Source organism: Haliotis rufescens, unplaced genomic scaffold (assembly GCF_023055435.1).
Source record: "Haliotis rufescens isolate VD_foot unplaced genomic scaffold, xgHalRufe1.0.p SCAF_2, whole genome shotgun sequence".
Classification (NCBI taxonomy): Eukaryota; Metazoa; Mollusca; class Gastropoda; order Lepetellida; family Haliotidae; genus Haliotis; species Haliotis rufescens.
In genome coordinates, this window is record NW_025963890.1 from 34,007,614 (window position 1) to 34,029,660 (window position 22,047).

The window sequence follows — 22,047 nt, forward strand, 5'->3', positions numbered from 1 at the left end:
ACATAGCGGGCCTTTGGACATAGTGGGGCTTTATGGAAACGCTGGAGCCCTGTGGATGTGGCGGGGCCTTTGAGCATAATAGGGGCCTTATGGATATTAGGGCTGGGACGAAAAACCAACTGTGCGATCCAATATGTATCATGATACCTTACACACGATCCGATATGTATCACGATACTTGTATGCGATCTTTTTTATGCCAAATACCTGGCAAACCGATGATTTACAGTTGGCAGTCTCAAGTATGGCACAATGGATGAAAATATTTACGTTTTCACAATTAACTTTCACTACCAATTAGTGTTTGGTGTAACAGTTACTTAAAGCAAATTTTAAGGTCAGAATCGATTTTTTGTACTTAGTGTGCGATTGTGATCAACACTTGTATCAAGAAGTAAAAAATTGTGATCCACCAATGCACTGGGGTGTTGTCCCACCACTAATGGATATGTGTATCCCAATGTACCTGACAAGAGTCCTGTGGATGTGGTGGGACCCCATATACATGGTGGAGCCTAGTGGAAGGTGAGTTGTCGAGTGAAGGAAGGAAGAGGTGTGAGTGAGTGAGTGAGTGAGTGAGTGAGTGAGTGAGTGAGTGAGTGAGTGAGTGAGTGAGTGAGTGAGTGAGTGAGTGAGTGAGAGTGTGTGTGTGTCGGAATCAACCCAAACCCATGCAAGTCACCTCTTACCACAAGCATTAGTCACTAGGTATCAACTTTACCCATTGTTCAACACCTCAATTTCACACCAATTCTTTTGTCACTTAATAACATAAGTAGATTCTGAAAAGTGAAGCTGAACTTGATAAAGAACTTTGGCATTACCTGTGTACGAATCCCATGGAGTGGATAGCATCTAGGGACAGGACCACTTCAGCACAGTAGAACTTGGCCCACTTCTCGGGTACATCATAGTTACTCATGAGGTTGACCAGGTCACCCCCGGGCATGTAGTCCATCACCATGTACAGGAAGCGGCCATCTTGGAATGCATAGTGAAGCTGCAAAAGAGTATCAGGAGAAATGGTACACCCTGGCACTGCATCAAAGGCCTGATGACCAAATACTTTTCACTGTATACTATATGCAATTTCACTATGTACAATAAACATTTCACACTACTGATATAAGTGAAGGTAATTTGAAGGTAATCAATATCCCTTAGGACCCATAAAATATCATGTTTAGCCATTTCTTTGGCAAAGTTTCCAAAAAATATTACATTTGGGACCTCAAATTTAAAATTATTGATATTAAAGCAATGTCAGGTATTATCGAACAAAATTTCATTTCCAAATATATTTCTCAAATCACTGATCATGACAGCTGTTTCTATGCGCATGTCTTGAAAGAGAAACTTCCTCTTCCCCGAAGAACAATCATCTGCTTCAAAAACGTAAATCAAAACATGCACAAAACAAAACAGAAGAAAAGACCAAGAACAGGCATCACATCCTTACAAGTGGTGCGTATATGGGCAATGAAAAGGCTAAGTCGATAAGTCTAGCCAAACCTGGATACCCCTTTCTGAGAATACCATCATTTTAGTACATTATGGAAATCTAGACCATAATACAAGCCACTGTTGACCATATATGGACAGTACAACCCGATAAACGCTAACCCATCATTAGTTCGCCCCGTCGGCCTCAGCAAACAAGTCTCATTATACTTAACGACACGATGATTGATTGTGTGGTTTAAAAGGTTGGTCATATTGATAATGCAATGGAATCAGACCCTAAATTAGTCTCACCGAATTGCTTTTATATCAATATACGGTAGAACAAAGCCCTGTATTCAGGGAGCACTGCATATATCCGGTTGTCTTAAACAACAATCATCAACGTTGGAAACGTGTCGAGCTCTAAAAACATGATCATTATTTTATCAAGGAATGAGTCACACTGTCCCAGCTTTCTTAGAGACAACAACTCCAAGCATTAGTTTGCGGACAACTTACTTTTTCATCAGGAAAATGTCAGCTGGGGCATTTCTATAAACTCTCAAAATGTCCGACTGTGACCTTATATTAACATGATTGATGTCAAGGGCAGTTAATCTCACGGCTTTTATGAGAGTGCTCTCCCTTTCACCGTGCACACTGCTGACCGACGGGCACCTTGCACGTCATGTATCTGACACGACAATATTATTTAATTTCTAGTCTTTTAACAAACTATGTTTGCTTGGCCTTATTATATTGCAGATAAAATATGTTTAAAGGACAGCAATGTTCGATTATTATCACTAATGTCCATGTTGAAATAAGTAATTCCAAGAGTAATTGCTTGCACTCCCAGACAGTTATATTATACACCCAGTACATTGCATTTAATTAACGTTTAATTGCAGAATATAAACGATATTAGTAAAGTGTTGCAATTTTATAATCCGTTTTAATGCATAGACCCATCTCTTTATTATATTCTTGTCTGGTCTGACATTTTAAAGTTTGCCGATATATAACTTGAATTATTACTCATCTCATCCTTAACTACTTGAAAGAAATTAATCTGTATCATAATTTTTAAAGATGTATGTGAATAACTAATTGCTTGATTTTAAATTTGGTGTGTTGCTTTTATGGACAGAGATGATTGAAGGCTCTGCCCAGGAGGTTATAGTACCGTAAAATTATTGTCCTGTTAGTATCATCAACAAGCGTTTAAAAACATCTGGCTGCTGAGCAGGAAGCCGAAGCACTGTAAGTCGTCACGATTTAATACATGACACATCCCGATATACGTAAATCTGCGGAAACAAATCAACTATATCTGCATGATTTTCTGCATATGATGCATTCATGGCAGTATCTACAGGGTATAGATGTATCCTTTGCCTGGCTACACGTGAATCTGGATGCAGGAATAACTGGATATTAAGACAACTTGTCAATAATTTATCTGACATTGTTAGCTAAGAAATATATGCTGCAATACTCTTGTTGATGTTTACACCATGCATGTTTGTGAAGGGAAAGTTGCTTTCCTTCTGATGTTTGAATACAACACCATTAAAAGAGTGATGAATGTGGAATTGGTTTGAAATCATCACAAAACTGTTACATATTGAGTGAAAACATGTTAAGGTAATAATATCTCAATATAAACATGGGTGTTCAGCTGAGGTGACAACCAAGAGAAAAATATAAAAAGTTGACTATGTCAAATATCTGAATTATTGTTTCATGTAAAGACATACAGTACAAATGAAGTGAGGGGTATAGTGTTAGCTGTTCAGTAATACCTGACACCGCTCTGTCTGATTATCTTCCTCACTGTCACTTCATGGAATTCTGACATAATTTGCAATGTAGGTACGATGTGTGTGATGCAAGATAAAATGCTTGCATTTCAATACAACTGAAACTGGTTGTAATGGGGTATGGTGGGTGATTTCCAATGTAGTTTCAAGTTTCAATTTGTGAGCCAGAAAACTCATATGCACAATTTCATGTTCGAAAGACATCTTCAAGTAAATGCAAATTTGAAATTACATAGATGGCAAAACCTTTCCTCATTTGCATTTTAAGCATGAAATTGGAAAAATCTTCAGAAATATTTGTCACAGTAGCATGATTAGTAAATACTGATCATTAACACATTTTCACAAAATGTGGCATTATTTAACTGAAGATGATATAAACTGACCAAGTAGGACAGGGTACAAGTGTAAGACACTGGGATACCACAACTAGACCTGTAATTACAGCACTGTACCCAGTCACTAGGCCAGGGAAGCTTGTGTACAAGTGATGCAAATAGTCTCTAATTACCAATCTCATGTACCTATTTTCAAGGTGTACTGAGAATCTCACTACGCTGATGTAATACCTGGGTAAACACACTGTACCACTTTCACATAGCAAATATACCAGTGCATACCCCTCAACTAGTGACAGTCCAGAGGTGGGTTAACAAGCAGATATCTGCACACAGGCTCAACAGGAACATCAGTCACCTGCAGTCTACTGTATCAACCTCCATTATTTAATCAAATCCATACAATCTACAATAATACCTTCTATTGGCAAGCTGTATTCTATAACAAACCTCCCCTGACATGCTGTTACTTACCTGGACAATCCACTCGCTGTTGGCATTAGCCATAATTTCACGTTCCTCCCAAAAGAAAGCTGAGTCGGATCTCTTCAACTGCAATACAAACACAAAATCACATAAACTCAGGCAGACAACTCTCTTCAGACAATATGCCTGACACAACTCAACTCCTCAGTGAACATTCATGCAAGACCATCATAAATGTTGCCACCAATACTGTTTAACACTGATATAAATGGGGTGGCTGAAAAGTTCAGGGAGCCATTGTACAAAACAACCTCAGCTCTATGGCTGTCGTAGATCTGTGTTAAGGTATGAGAGTTACAATCACCTTATGTAATAATAGATGAGTCGTGAGTTCACCACTATCTGCCAGAAAGTAAACCACAATCAACATTGGTCAAAGCAGTGGACACATCTCCGAAGATGAAGGGAAAATCTCTCCATTCAGATGGCTGGGTGAAATCTTCAGTTTTCTGGGATTCCAAAGGAATCCTACTGGTAGACTACCTCCCAATCAGTCAGACCTTCAATGGCTAAAGGTGTGTTGTACCACCGGTTGACCCCATGGCCCCAAGCATGACTGGGGCAATGAACTCATTGAACATCCTCTGTATTCACCAGGTTTGGCACCGTCCGATTTCCATTTCTTCCTCAACTTGAAGAAAGAACAGTCTGGCAAGTATCAAGCAAATGATGATGGCATTATTGCTGCTGTGGAAGACTTTTTACACCATCCAAAAGAAGCCTTCTACGCCAGTGGGATCCACGAACTCCAGCATCATTGGCAGAAGTGTATGGAGCTTGGAGGTGATCATGTTGAAAAATAATCAGCAACCACCTCCATCAATGCAGTCCATCATAGGTAGGGTCCGAAACCTTTCAGCCACCCAATGCATATATACAGTAAACTACGGTTATAACGAACTCAAAGGGACCACTAATTTTAGTTCGTAATAACCGTAGTTCGTTATAGGCATATACACAGCAAAACTACAGCAAATAGTCGGGACTAAAAAGTAAGTTCGTTGTATCCTTCAGTTCGTTATAAGCGTGTTCGTTATAACCGTAGTTTACTGTACTTATATCCGTATCCATGACATGTAACATATATGACAAGAGCACAACAACATGAGGCAGAAAATATGAAACAAATGAACACTTGTATGACATATATATAGGAACAAGGCTTCAATCAATCCAGTTCACTTCAACAAACTGGCTTAACTACATGGCCAATCATTTTCCATGACAGTTTTAGCCTAATGTGACCCAGGCATAATCTGTACTAACATGATTACCTGTCTTAGTGTCAGACTCCAGATATGCCTATGTTTAATCTGTGTTGGAAAATTAGGGGGGTCCTGGGCCCCTATAGGTTGCTGGTATAGTCAGGTATACAATTTAAATCTAAGGTTATTTGAACACTGATTCATTGCCTCAAGTTTGGCGAGAATTGGAAACAAATCATGATAAGCAATACCTCACAAGTATTGTCATGTAACTATGCATGCACTTGTCAAAGTGAATAATGATAAAACAATCTGGTTTTATTTCAACTCTCTACTACTAGATTTCAAGGAAAGAACCAAATTCAATATCAAAACACAACAAGATGATCACAACATCAAAATGATCCTACATACTTATTCTGGTAAAAAATAAAAGGTTTTAGGAAATTGTAATAAAACAATTATTTTATTAGTGTAACTACAGTTCTTTTGTCTATGACTGAGAGATTCAAAAACCCTTCATTGTGCGTTCATGGTTTGCTCAATACCAAATGTCAATATTTAGCGTGGCATTACAACCATCTCAGTAATAGCCAAGTCAACAGCCATCGTCCGCTGAAACAATATCATCCTTATCCATGTGCGACATGAATCTGCCCGACACATCTCCACCATCCCAGGTCCAGACAAGGATGCGGAGGCACCATACTTCCATGAGCTGTGATTTAGCTGGGTTTAACTATCTATGAGTCCAGGCTGCATCTGGTACACCCTGCATGAGTGTCCTCCATGGAAATGACAGGAAATATGGAACTATTTCAATCAACAGAGCTTATGGCTTTTACTTTTTACTGTCAAGATGTGTTAGGGTGTTATTTAAAGGTGGGAAGTTCCAAGTGGCTGTGTGACAGGGGGCCCAGTCACTGCATAGATTTCACTATAGTATCAGATGATACATGGTGTAGATTGTCACGGGCTGGAGACAGGGGGCCACAAAGTGTACTGCCCTGGGAGGAATGTAACAGACTACCACAGCTTACAGGATTGACGTATAAGAAGCAATCAAGTACATTTACATCTAAATCTGTCCGCTCTATTGTGACATTCTGCAGCAGTATCGTATGCCGATTATTTCCTGTCAGTCAACACTGACACAAAATCAGCAATAACTTCCTCTCCATCATGGCTGACCCAACAGGCGCCCCTGAATCACATCAGGATATGACAACACACTGTAGTCCAGGTGACTCTCAAACAGATACTCGGGTTCAAGGAATGAACAGGGTGGTCAAAGACTGGATTACTTTTCACTTGATTTCAAAGCATTTTACTGATACTGCACATGCTCAGCAGGCATAAACGTATCACTAATGGGGATGTCCCACTGCACTCACAATGTAAATTATTTGTGTCCCTAAGTTTTATGTATATTGGACAAGCCGCTGGCTGCATCTGGTACACCCGACATGAGTAACCTCCATGAAGCCCGTGGCCAGTCTGCTTGACACAACGGTAGCCAGCAGTCAACAATCGCCTCCCTCTACACGCTTTAACCTCAAAGATTTCCAGACAAACACCAAACTCATGCTAAACCAAATATCAACAGATCAAGAGCTTTCAAGTCCAACAACTGCTGTGAGGTTTTCGTAAGTGCTTAGTTGTTTTCACAACAAACTCTCCAAACTAACGCTGGAAATTTGGACTGCTTCATATACAAATACCCGTCAACCTATTTGTTTCCTTCCTTTAATCAGGTAAAGGTTTTCATGAAAATATACAATGATGCATCAATGGCGGAGAGGTTGTCAAGGAAATATACAATGCTGTATCAATGGCTGAGAGTTTTTTTCTCAAAGAGTTATACCTAAAGTGAAACACGTTCTGCCAAAGCTAGTGTGTCAAACAGTAAAGGTTTCAACTACACTAAACCTGGGCACCTACATATTGAGCTGTACCATAAGCTATAAGTAGTTTCACAACTTTTCTATATGCTGAAATTTATAGTCAGTGATGTATTTATTTCTACAAAACATTCACAAGTTTTGCATCATAGTTCACATAGACAAAGAAACATAACTAACCCTACAAGTTGCTGTTTTCTATTTAAAATGCCTATGATAGAACTAAACAAAATGCAACAGACTTCTTCTGCTACAATGCAAAAATGACAGGAAGTATGGAACTATCTGTGTCAAACATTTCCATCAACAGAGCTTATGGCTTTTACTTTTTACTGTCAAGATGTGTAAGAGTGTTATTTAAAGGTGGGAAGTTCCAAGTGGCTGTGTGACAGGGGGCCCAGTCACTGCACAGATTTCACTATAGTATCAGATGATACATGGTGTAGATTGTCACGGGCTGGAGACAGGGGGCCACAAAGTGTACTGCCCTGGGAGGAATGTAACAGACTACCACAGCTTACAGGATTGACGTATAAGAAGCAATCAAGTACATTTACATCTAAATCTGTCCGCTCTATTGTGACATTCTGCAGCAGTATCGTATGCCGATTATTTCCTGTCAGTCAACACTGACACACAATCAGCAATAACTTCCTCTCCATCATGGCCGACCCAACAGGCGCCCCTGAATCACATCAGGATATGACACACGTGTGTCTGTAACACTACATGTAGCTGGGATATAATGACGTGTGTCTGTAACACCACATGTAGCTGGGATATAATGACGTGTGTCTGTAACACTACAAATGTAGCTGGGATATAATGACGTGTGTCTGTAACACTACACATAGCTGGGATATAATGACGTGTGTCTGTTACACTACATGTAGCGGGGATATAATGACGTGTGTGTCTGTAACACTACATATAGCTGGGACATAATGATGGTTGGGCTTGTAACACTACACATAGCTGGGATATAATGACGTGTGTGTCTGTAACACTACACATAGCTGGGATAAAATGACGTGTGTGTCTGTAACACTACATGTAGCTAAGATTTAATGATGTGTGTGTGTCTGTAACACTACATGTAGCTGGGATATAATGACACAAGTGTCTGTATCACTACATGTAGCTGGGATAAAATGACACGTGTGTCTGTAACACTACATGTAGCTGGGATATAATGACACATGTGTGTCTGTCACACTACATGTAGCTGGGATATAATGACACGTGTGTCTGTCACACTACATGTAGCTGGGATATAATGACACGTGTGTCTGTAACACTACATGTAGCTGGGATATAATGACACGTGTGTCTGTCACACTACACGTAGCTGGGATATAATGACATTTGTGTGTCTGTCACAATACACGTAGCTGGGATATAATGACATTTTTGTGTCTGTAACACTACATGTAGCTTGGATATAATGATGTGAGTCTTAACACTACATGTAGCTAGGATAAAATGACGTGTGTGTCTGTAACACTACATGTAGCTAGGAGATAATGATGTATGTGTTTGTACATTACACATAGCTGGGATATAATGACACACGTGTGTCTGTAACACTACAAGTAGCTAGGACATAATGATGTATGTGTTTGTAACACTACACGTAGCTGGGATATAATGACGTGTGTGTCTGTAACACTACATGTAGCTGGGATATAATGACGTGTGTGTCTGTAACACTACATGTAGCTGGGATATAATGATGTGTGTCTGTAACACTACATGTAGCTGGGATATAATGACATGTGTCTGTAACACTACATGCAGCTAAGACATAATGATGTGTGGGTCTGTAACACTACATGTAGCTGGGATATAATGACACGTGTGTCTGTAACACTACAAGTAGCTAGGACATAATGATGTATGTGCCTGAAACACTACATGTAGCTGGGATATAATGACACGTGTGTCTGTAACACTACATGTAGCTAAGATTTAATGATGTGTGTGTGTCTGTAACACTACATGTAGCTGGGATATAATGACACAAGTGTCTGTATCACTACATGTAGCTGGGATATAATGACACGTGTGTCTGTAACACTACATGTAGCTGGGATATAATGACACATGTGTGTCTGTCACACTACATGTAGCTGGGATATAATGACACGTGTGTCTGTCACACTACATGTAGCTGGGATATAATGACACGTGTGTCTGTAACACTACATGTAGCTGGGATATAATGACACGTGTGTCTGTCACACTACACGTAGCTGGGATATAATGACATTTGTGTGTCTGTCACAATACACGTAGCTGGGATATAATGACATTTTTGTGTCTGTAACACTACATGTAGCTGGGATATAATGACATTTGTGTGTCTGTCACACTACACGTAGCTGGGATATAATGACATTTGTGTGTCTGTCACACTACACGTAGCTGGGATATAATGACATTTGTGTGTCTGTAACACTACACGTAGCTGGGATAGAATGACATTTGTGTGTCTGTCACACTACACGTAGCTGGGATATAATGACATTTGTGTGTCTGTCACAATACACGTAGCTGGGATATAATGACATTTTTGTGTCTGTAACACTACATGTAGCTTGGATATAATGATGTGAGTCTTAACACTACATGTAGCTAGGATAAAATGACGTGTGTGTCTGTAACACTACATGTAGCTAGGAGATAATGATGTATGTGTTTGTACATTACACATAGCTGGGATATAATGACACACGTGTGTCTGTAACACTACAAGTAGCTAGGACATAATGATGTATGTGTTTGTAACACTACACGTAGCTGGGATATAATGACGTGTGTGTCTGTAACACTACATGTAGCTGGGATATAATGACGTGTGTGTCTGTAACACTACATGTAGCTGGGATATAATGATGTGTGTCTGTAACACTACATGTAGCTGGGATATAATGACATGTGTCTGTAACACTACATGCAGCTAAGACATAATGATGTGTGGGTCTGTAACACTACATGTAGCTGGGATATAATGACACGTGTGTCTGTAACACTACAAGTAGCTAGGACATAATGATGTATGTGCCTGAAACACTACATGTAGCTGGGATATAATGACACGTGTGTCTGTAACACTACATGTAGCTAAGATTTAATGATGTGTGTGTGTCTGTAACACTACATGTAGCTGGGATATAATGACACAAGTGTCTGTATCACTACATGTAGCTGGGATATAATGACACGTGTGTCTGTAACACTACATGTAGCTGGGATATAATGACACATGTGTGTCTGTCACACTACATGTAGCTGGGATATAATGACACGTGTGTCTGTCACACTACATGTAGCTGGGATATAATGACACGTGTGTCTGTAACACTACATGTAGCTGGGATATAATGACACGTGTGTCTGTCACACTACACGTAGCTGGGATATAATGACATTTGTGTGTCTGTCACAATACACGTAGCTGGGATATAATGACATTTTTGTGTCTGTAACACTACATGTAGCTGGGATATAATGACATTTGTGTGTCTGTAACACTACACGTAGCTGGGATAGAATGACATTTGTGTGTCTGTAACACTACATGTAGCTGGGATATAATGACATTTGTGTGTCTGTCACACTACACGTAGCTGGGATAGAATGACATTTGTGTGTCTGTAACACTACATGTAGCTGGGATATAATGACATTTGTGTGTCTGTAACACTACATGTAGCTGGGATATAATGACATTTGTGTGTCTGTCACAATACACGTAGCTCGGATATAATGACATTTGTGTGTCTGTAACACTACATGTAGCTGGGATATAATGACATTTGTGTGTCTGTAACACTACATGTAGCTGGGATATAATGACATTTGTGTGTCTGTCACACTACACATAGCTGGGATATAATGACATTTGTGTGTCTGTCACACTACACGTAGCTGGGATATAATGACATTTGTGTGTCTGTCACACTACACGTAGCTGGGATATAATGACACATGTGTGTCTGTCACACTACACGTAGCTGAGATATAATGACATTTGAGTGTCTGTAACACTACATGTAGCTGGGATATAATGACATTTGTGTGTCTGGCACACTACATGTAGCTGGGATATAATGACATTTGTGTGTCTGTCACACTACATGTAGCTGGGATATAATGACATTTGTGTGTCTGTCACACTACACGTAGCTGGGATATAATGACATTTGTGTGTCTGTCACACTACATGTAGCTGGGATATAATGACACAGCGGGAGGGTCATGTATTAAGGGGAAGACGAAGGGAGGAGTGAGTGAGGGAGAGTCAGTAAGGGTTCACAACCGAGGCCACCAAGAATAGGAACAGTGAGGGAACACTTAGTATCCAAGCTTTAACAAAGTATATAGATCACAGAATGTTCCCTTTATGATGAAGATTAGAAAATCAACAAATCATTCAGGAAACATTAATGTGACTTGAAGATATTCTGAAAATATATTTCATTGGTATGGTACTTGATTGGTAGTGCATCTACAAGGCCACAAAACCATATGCTTCTAATGATGTTTTCCCACATCTCACAACCAACAGAGGAGGAAAGCATAAGTCTGTAAGCACACTCCAAGACCTGACTCTGTATGTATATTAATAGCAGGACGCTCCATTCTGAACTATGATCTATCACCACATTTCCTAGCTACAATCCTCCCACAGTAGTAGGGAGAGGCTGTAGCTGCAGGCATATGCATGTTACCTGCCTTCCCAGGTGGGCTGACTGTAGGAAGGTGGCCTACACATGTGACTGGGGGGCGGTGGGAGATCCCCACAAGTATTTCCACCTTGTCATGTTGGACTGAATGAAATGACAAGCCTGCAGCTAAAACTGGATACAGATGGGTGCTATCCTGGGAACTTTCACACGTAGCTTGTCTTCCAGCAGGATCAATCACAGCCACCTCCGTGATATGTATGAGACCATGCTAAACTAAGCTTGTCCAAATAGATACTACAGTCTTTAATCCAGCTGAATGATGATCACAACCAAGCATTTACCAGAGTAGTTAAGACTGGAACTGAGTTGGAATCACTATTCACCTATGTGTGTTGTGTACAGTGATCTACAATACAAGTATTTAACAAGCAACATGACTACACAGACGTCACAAACCTCTAGTATACACTGAACACTGATATATAAAACAATAAATAAGACTTTTGACCAAACAAGAAAGCCCTTACTGCTGTCAGATGATATTTGTCAAACTATTCCCTCACAGGACGAGGTATGACTTGCAGGCCAGTTTGAGCTAATACCAAGTCTGATCCCCGGTGAGCAGAACCATCACCTGCAGCCTATGACTTCCCAACCTGCACATGCCTATATAGTAACAGAGTACATACGTACACACCCAGCTATGATGGCAGATGATCAAATACAGCAAGCAGAAGGAAATGGGATCAAGATACAATGAAATATGGACTAGGGGGCTGTGCAAATGGTGAGCTGCAGACTTCAATGACAACATTTGAATGGAAGAGGTACTATATCTAGTAATCAATCCGAAAACACAGGGCACAGAGCCCCCTGGTATACCACAACCCATCACAGGGCACAGAGATCCCTGGTATACCACAACCCATCACAGGGCACAGAGATCCCTGGTACACCACAACCCATCACAGGGCACAGAGATCCCTGGTACACCACAACCCCATCACAGGGCACAGAGACCCCTGGTACACCACAACCAATCACAGGGCACAGAGATCCCTGGTATACCACACCCCATCACAGGGCACAGAGACCCCTGGTACACCACAACCCCATCACAGGGCACAGAGATCCCTGGTACACCACAACCCTTCACAGGGCACAGAGATCCCTGGTACACCACACCCCATCACAGGGCACAGAGATCCCTGGTACACCACAACCCTTCACAGGGCACAGAGACCCCTGGTACACCACACCCCATCACAGGGCACAGAGATCCCTGGTACACCACAACCCTTCACAGGGCACAGAGATCCCTGGTACACCACAACACATCACAGGGCACAGAGATCCCTGGTACACCACAACCCTTCACAGGGCACAGAGATCCCTGGTACACCACAATCCATCACAGGGCACAGAGATCCCTGGTACACCACACCCCATCACAGGGCACAGAGATCCCTGGTACACCACAACCCTTCACAGGGCACAGAGATCCCTGGTACACCACACCCCATCACAGGGCACAGAGATCCCTGGTACACCACACCCCATCACAGGGCACAGAGACCCCTGGTACACCACAACCCATCACAGGGCACAGAGATCCCTGGTACACCACACCCCATCACAGGGCACAGAGATCCCTGGTACACCACATCCCATCACAGGGCACAGAGATCCCTGGTACACCACAACCAATCACAGGGTACAGAGATCCCGGGTACACCACAACCCTTCACAGGGCACAGAGAACCCTGGTACACAGCAACCAATCACATGGCACGGAAATCCCTGGTACACCACAACCCCATCACAGGGCACAAAGATCCCTAGTACACCACAACCCATCACAGGGCACAGAGCCCCCGGGTACACCACAACCCATCAGAGGGTACAGAGATCCCTGGTACACCACAACCCTTCACAGGGCACAGAGACCCCTGGTACATAACACCCCATCACAGGGCACAGAGATCCCTGGTACACCACAACCAATCACCGGGTACAGAGATCCCGGGTACACCACAACCCTTCAAAGGGCACAGAGAACCCTGGTACACAACAACCAATCACAGGGCACGGAAATCCCTGGTACACCACAACCCATCACAGGGCACAAAGATCCCTGGTACACCACAACCCATCACAGGGCACAGAGCCCCCGGGTACACCACAACCCATCACAGGGCACAGAGCCCCCGGGTACACCACAACCCATCACAGGGTACAGAGATCCCGGGTACACCACAACCCTTCACAGGGCACAGAGAACCCTGGTACACAACAACCAATCACAGGGCACAGAGATCCCTGGTACACCACACCCCATCACAGGGCACAGAGACCCCTGGTACACCACAACCCATCACAGGGCACAGTAATCCCTGGTACACCACAACCCATCACAGGGTACAGAGACCTCTGGTACACCACAACCCATCACAGGGCACAGAAATCCCTGGTACACCACAACCCATCACAGGGCACAGAGCCCCCGGGTACACCACAACCCATCACAGGGCACAGAGACCCCTGGTACACCACAACCCATTACAGGGCACAGAAATCCCTGGTTCACCACAACCCATCACAGGGCACAGAGATCCCTGGTAAACCACAACCCATCACAGGGCACTGAGCCCCCTGGTACACCACAGCCCATCACAGGGTACAGAGACCCCTGGTACATAACACCCCATCACAGAGCACAGAGCACAGAGACCCCTGGTACACCACAACCCATCACAGGGCACAGAGACCCCTGGTACACCACAACCCATCACAGGGCACAGAGATCCCTGGTACACTACATACACTGTGACACAGGGTGGCCCTGGTGTGTAGGCTATATACACTGTGACACAGGGTAGTTTTGGTGTGTAGGCTACATACACTGTGACACAGGGTAGTCCTGGTGTGTAGGCTACATACACTGTGACACAGGGTGGTCCTGGTGTGTAGGCTACATACACTGTGACACAGGGTAGTTCTGGTGTGTAGGCTACATACACTGTGACACAGGGTAGTCCTGGTGTGTAGGCTACATACACTGTGACACAGGGTAGTCCTGGTGTGTAGGCTACATACACTGTGACACAGGGTAGTCCTGGTGTGTAGGCTAAATACACTGTGACACAGGGTAGTCCTGGTGTGTAGGCTACATACACTGTGACACAGGGTGGTCCTGGTGTGTAGGCTACATACACTGTGACACAGGGTAGTCCTGGTGTGTAGGCTACATACACTGTGACACAGGGTGGTCCTGGTGTGTAGGCTACATACACTGTGTCACAGGGTAGTCCTGGTGTGTAGGCTCCATACACTGTGACACAGGGTAGTCCTGGTGTGTAGGCTACATACACTGTGACACAGGGTAGTCCTGGTGTGTAGGCTACATACACTGTGACACAGGGTAGTCCTGGTGTGTAGGCTACATACACTGTGACACAAGTAGTCCTGGTGTGTAGGCTATATACACTGTGACACCGGGTAATCCTGGTGCATAGGCTACATACACTGTGACCTTGGTAGGGGCTCTGGGGAACAAAGAGCCCAAAACATTGATCTTTTGTTGTTGCCTGCTGGGGAGAGATGGAATGTCACACATCCCGGTCCATAAAGTAATCTGGCCAACACAGGCAGCCCCCGAAGTCTGTCAGTGGCCAGTCCACTAGCAGCAGCGTCAGCATGGATCAGGGTGCCTGACGTCACAATGGTCAGGAAGTCGGTCACTTCGGGTCAGCTGGGCTGAGGCCAACCGCCATCATACACAGTGACACATATGTTCCTGGTGTGAGGCTAAGCCAACCATCACTGGTCAACAGTCAAAGCCCTCTCACATTAACACAAACTGTGTATTCACAGTGTAAAGTTTCAAGAATAAAATGTGACGAGACGAGACAATTCTCAACCAAAAATAAACATCAACATACCAAGAAAAAAATTTATACATCTGGAGTGTACATTGGTTTCACAAAGTTTTATATACAAAGAAGATGTATTTTACATACTGATCATTTATTTACAGCATCCATAAAGTTGTAAAATCTATAAAAGATTCATTTTTCAAAGAAATAACAAAAATGTTTTACAGTTTTAATAATATCTGATGTCATACTATCAGAGCTAAATGAACAAAAAAACTCAAGAAGTTCCATTCAGTTGATACAACTTTTGGCATCTCATTCAAGAAAAATTCAGATTGCTTATAGCAAGTACAGAAAAGCAATCATAATTTCCACCAATGTCAAGAAGGCTTACTATGGCTCACTAAAGCATTCCAGGCTGGGTATTTTTAACTCCCTGAACATCCTAAAGAAGAAAACAACATATCACTTCAAAAGTAGTAGATAAAAGCCAAGGAAAACTATTTGATTTCAATTTCTAATTTGTTTCCAATATTTTTATGCATGAAGTTGCTTGCCAATTATTGGCTCAAATTACTCTTTCTATCTACAATGTTTATCTTCTTCAAGCAACAATATTATCCAAGCAGGAAGGTTGATGCTGAATTCACACAGCAAACAAAATACTGTGCATTATCTCCTGGATTGGGAAAGTATTGACTGGGACTGCAGCAGAACTGCTTACAATTACACAATGATACGATGGGAGGAAGCTTGTAGGATGTACGAAGCCCCACTGCCTGCTGTTACAGGAGAAACACAGACAGGGAGAAGGCAACTGGAACTAGGGTCACACTTACCAAGCTGATCGATTTGATCATCAAATCGATCAGCTGGGTAAATGGACACTTGGAATGATCAAATCAATCAGCTTGGTAAGTGGAGACAACCTGGGATGATCAAATCGATCAGCTGGGTAAGTGGACACATGGGATGATCAAATTGATCAGCTTGGTAAGTGGACATGTGGGACGATCAAATTGATCAGCTTGGTAAGTGGACATGTGGGACGATCAAATTGATCAGCTTGGTAAGTGGACACATGGGATGATCAAATCGATCAGCTGGGTAAGTGGAGACAACCTGGGATGATCAAATCGATCAGCTGGGTAAGTGGAGACAACCTGGGATGATCAAATCGATCAGCTGGGTAAGTGGAGACAACCTGGGATGATCAAATCGATCAGCTGGGTAAGTGGAGACAACCTGGGATGATCAAATCGATCAGCTGGGTAAGTGGACACATGGGATGATCAAATCGATCAGCTGGGTAAGTGGACACATGGGATGATCAAATCGATCAGCTTGGTAAGTGGACACGTGGGATGACCAAATCGATCAGTTTGATGAATGAATTTTACAGTTAAATGGAAATTCTTTTCGCAGAAGCAACATGGTATGAATCAGGGTTTTTTAAAGTTGATTCCTTCTTTCAAATTATGTCAATGCAGTGCAAGTTCATGGCGGACAAATTAAAAAAAGTCATCTCTGAAGTAACTAGATGTACACGTCATTCACACAAAGTTCAATCACAACTTTCTCTCTTTTTTTAACATTTCACTATGGTTCAAGGCGAAGTCACTACAAATAGATATTTAACATCAACAGTGTAATGTTATTTCCTTGAACTGAAAATAGACAACAGGAAACCCTGATGATAACAGACAAGTTGATTTTGTTAAATAATATACTTTATTGATTATTGCCGATGTTTTGGTCAACAACAATGATTAATAAGGTACTTTACTTGCCAGTCCACAGGGACTGGCAGCCACATGAATTACCGGTCCAAGACTAATCTTACTGGTAAAAAATGGTAATTACCAGTAAACAGGAACGTTGTTACTCCATCATATTTCTTAATGTTCATATCTTTTCTTTGATCAAGAAACATTAAAACTTAAACATAAAAATCTGATCTTACTGCTTTTATCATTGTTTATGCAAATAAGCTACTTCAAGCAAAACTTCAAGTAGACAAAGCCACACCAGGCAAACATCTGTCCAGATGATATAGATATTGAATCATACAGCTTCTACAACCACACATTAAAGTGTACCCAGAGGTGATGAAATGACAAATGTCTGCATGTTGTTGATCCAGTTGCAAGGTGAGCCATCAAGAGGTTACAGCATCACCAGGCTTCATTCAGGGGAAGGGGGCACCTGTCACAGACAGACAATAGGCGAGCCATGACCCATCATACCCCTACCTACAGCCCACTGGTACTTCCACCACTTTCATCAACTATCTGTGGCTAGGCCAGTTTTCACTGTAGTTGCTATGGTTACCTTGTCAAAAGAAAGAATGTTGGAAGCTATATTCAGCTACTTCTAGCCATTTCTTAAAGTTATGAAAGTGACACACAGCATATCATCTCTAATGGAACAACATGTTGATAAGTGGCCAGACAAAGGCTATCAGAACGAGTCATGAAGAGGACATCTCACAAAAACAGAAATATAACATGAACTTGGCACAGCTTCCAGTCAATGAAACAAACTGCCAGTATACATATCACCCTGAATAATAATGATCTAAGAGTTAGACAATTTGCAGTAATTCAGCCTTAAAGGCAATTAGGCCCTCTACAGATGGCAAGGGGCCAGGTCGACTGATCAGCTATTCTACTCAAGCATTTCAAATACAGGCAGCAAAGGATATTGAGACAACACATCAACAGCAGGATAACCCTGTACACTGACAACACATCAACAGCAGGGTAACCCTGCAGACTGACAACACACCAACAGCAGGGTAACCCTGTACACTGACAACACATCAACAGCAGGGTAACCCTGCAGACTGACAACACATCAACAGCAGGGTAACCCTGTACACTGACAACACATCAACAGCAGGGTAACCCTGTACACTGACAACACATCAACAGCAGGGTAACCCTGCAGAATGACAACACACCAACAGCAGGGGAACCCTGTACACTGACAACACACCAACAGCAGGGTAACCCTGCAGAATGACAACACACCAACAGCAGGGGAACCCTGTACACTGACAACACACCAAAAGCAGGGTAACCCTGTACACTGACAACAAATCAACAGCAGGGTAACCCTGCAGACTGACAACACACCAACAGCAGGATAACCCTGCAGACTGACAAAACATCAACAGCAGGGTAACTCTGTACACTAACAACACATCAACAGCAGGGTAACCCTGTACACTGACAACACATCAACAGCAGGGTAACCCTGTACACTGACAACACATCAACAGCAGGAAAGGAAATTGTAGACTGAATCATGTGGATTGACTGACTATATAAATGAAATATATCCAAAGGCTAAGCATAGGGAAATATTCAGGTGGGGTGAGGAAATCTGCTTTAACATTGAGTTGAACAGTATTTCCGATATATGGTGGCACATCAGCTTGATGTGGGCGGAAAGCCTGGTGCAGGTCTTAGGTGTTTACTACTTTGGTGAAACCCATGAGCACCCGTGTGGTGCTGTCAATACTGGTATGGTTCGAACCAACTATCATAAGGTTCTGCCACCCCCAAAGGACGCAACTCTGGAAAGCCAACATATTCAGGCGGAGGTGCAGGTGCAAGTGTGCATTTCCTTAAAGTAGTCGATAACAAACTGGTAGGTCCTACCCACCTGATTCACACAATGTTTGCTTGTGTGTCTGGACCAGACAATCCAGTGATTGACATCATGAGCACTGATTTCCACAAGAGGGACATGACACACATCAACCAAGTCAGCGAGGATGAGCACCCGATCCTGTAAGTCGTCTCTCACGACAAGCAATGGTTGCTGAAGACCAATCCTGACCCGGATCTTCATGGGGTGATACACACAGTGAAGGGGTAACCTGTGATGTATGTTATACATCACCTAGGCTTGCCAATGGCTCGCATAATACACTTATTTTCCCTTATATTTGCAAAGTATAATCAGCAAAAGTACTCACCATTTCATATTTACTGAGCAACTTCATTGCATACACCTTCTTAGCCTTTTTATGTCGCACCTTTGGAGAAGAATTGAAACTGATCACAATATTGAAACAGAAAAAAATATTTTGGCTCACAGGTTTAATTAAAAAGATATCTGGTTTTGCAGCTGTAGCTGAAAATATATCTGGTCTCGATACAATATCCCTGGTCCCACCAAGATTATCAAGTGGTCGGTCCCTAAGAGACCTTCGATATGATACACGATACATATTTTTAGACAGTAATGAGAGGATTTTCTGCATCAAGATAAGTTACTTTCATGTAAGTGCTGTATTTTTTTCTTTAAAATTAAAGAACTTTTCAATTTCATGTCCTTTGTGATGTTAATTTGGCATATTGTGCCCAGACCAATATATGTATTTGGAGCGAGTATTTGTAGAAGTATGCCATGTAAGTTGACATTTATGCAGCATCAGGCATGCAACTTGGGGTGCTATCTGAAGAGACTACTTTACTTACCAACTGTACTTCGCCAAAGGCACCACGGCCTATAACCTTGATCACATCAAAATCGTCTGCTTTCATACGAAGTTTCTTTAGTAAGTCTACAGTTTTGGTATCTGAAAAAGAAAAGTTTCAAATCTTGTAATCTACTAATGAGAACCACTATGTTGGCTTCATTTTGAGAAGGCTTCAGTCTCAACTGAACGATTCCTGGAATGGTAAAGGAGGATATGCTATCATTCAAAGTCTAAACAGTGGTGACCCAAGGAGGCAGTGTTGTCACTGATGCAAAACCAGAAAGGCTTTATTATTTGCGTTCAGCCATGGGACACAATGGCCACTTAAGTTTGAAGCTTCTGATCAAGTGGCACACAACAAGCGGCAAAACAATGCATCTTAAACTAAAGAAAACAGCAGCACACATGACAAATATCATATGCTCATTGTCATGTGACTTTGAACTCATGTATATTGATTTAGGCTTGACTATTTCATAAACACAGATGTTAAATCATGCAGGCTTTCTATTTCAAATTTTCAATTGATCAAATCTATCAAATTCCACCAATAACTGTCAATAATACCAAGACTCTGGAAATCTGGCCAATTCAGGACGGGCCATGTGACCTTTGACCTACCTAATATTGACTAGTCAGTTATAAACCTGTCTTTTAGGATTCAAACACTAAAGTTGGTCAAAATCAACAATGTTTGGCTTCGGCAGCTGCGTGGAAGGGACAGATATCCCTGAATGTTCAATTCCCCATCTCAGGATGTGGAAGTTCCACATGGCCCAGACTGCCGACTGCCATCTGCCATCAGTGGCTGGGCACCAGCAAACGAGAGTTTGCATCTGTCTCTAAAATGCAAGAACTCTCGAGTGCTATTTTTGTACTGTCATGGGGCTTTGGGGTTCTTTTGTTTGGTTTTTAATTTCCCCCTTCTAGAGTGGTGGGTGAAAGTTGAGTGGCTCAAGTAATTGTGTAGACAAGAGCACATTCCAGAAGCATGTGCATGCTGTGTTTGTTGTGAGCCTGTCGTTATGCAATGAAATGAGATGTACTCACATCGGAGGAGGAAATGTTCCACATTCTTATTCCTCCTGATGGCTGTATGATCCAGATCGGCCACCAGAGCTGTTATACTGTCCTGAAATAAGAAGGGTAGAGATAACCAACCTGGAGTCACAGAGAAGCCCCACTGTGAAGTGTATGATAGATGGAAGAAGAAACTGCTGTCAATAATGATCAGTGCAAAGTGCACAGGAGGTGGCCACCACTGTCCAGTCATGTGTGGTCAGGTCCCGTTGGGCATTAGGATTAGCCATGCTGAGCTATAGAGAGTCAAGCTGGGCTTTATGTGTCGCAATGAAACATTGCACTTTCTGCTGGGGGTATGACGACACACTAAAACAGCCAGGTCATGCAGGGAAGCAGATGAGCACTCACCATGCACACTACCTCACCTGAAGCCATCTCCCCTAAGTTCGTGTTTTTAGCTATTCCTCAGGTAGCAGTTTCCTTTCTTAAACAGTCTGCCTTTATGTTTAATAATTATTTAATGTGCACAGAAATAATGCATTTTCTCTGATATGGTAACAAGTGACGGCAGCCCAGCCAAGAAGTGTCTGTACAAACTGTCAATTACTGAAAGCCTGATACCCCATTAGTCCCCTGTCCCCACCTTGGGCAGGGCTTGAAAAATGTCTTTAACCAAACTTGTCCTGCTGGGTTAGTAGACATTCTTTTGTACTCTTCCTGCAATATTTTCACTTGCCTATTATCATGATCAAATTTTGTACAGTTTTATG

The 22,047-nt window shown here is 42.3% G+C and overlaps 1 protein-coding gene across 9 annotated transcripts in view; it reads right to left on the reverse strand.

Annotated features, from left to right (window-relative positions):
* Positions 1–22,047, reverse strand: part of LOC124111882 (rho-associated protein kinase 2-like) — a 75,736-nt gene that overhangs the window by 40,982 nt on the left and 12,707 nt on the right. For all 9 annotated transcript variants that reach the window (XR_007222238.1, XR_007222236.1, XR_007222234.1 and 6 more), the window contains exons 2-6: positions 21,305–21,386; positions 20,253–20,353; positions 19,748–19,807; positions 4,079–4,156; positions 825–1,000 (exon numbers count right to left, since the gene is read on the reverse strand). Coding sequence is in view for 2 of the 9 variants with exons in the window: in XM_046471757.2 (XP_046327713.2) it covers positions 825–1,000; positions 4,079–4,156; positions 19,748–19,807; positions 20,253–20,353; positions 21,305–21,386 (497 nt within the window). In the remaining 7 variants the exon portion in view is untranslated. The remainder of the gene's footprint in view (positions 1–824; positions 1,001–4,078; positions 4,157–19,747; positions 19,808–20,252; positions 20,354–21,304; positions 21,387–22,047) is intronic.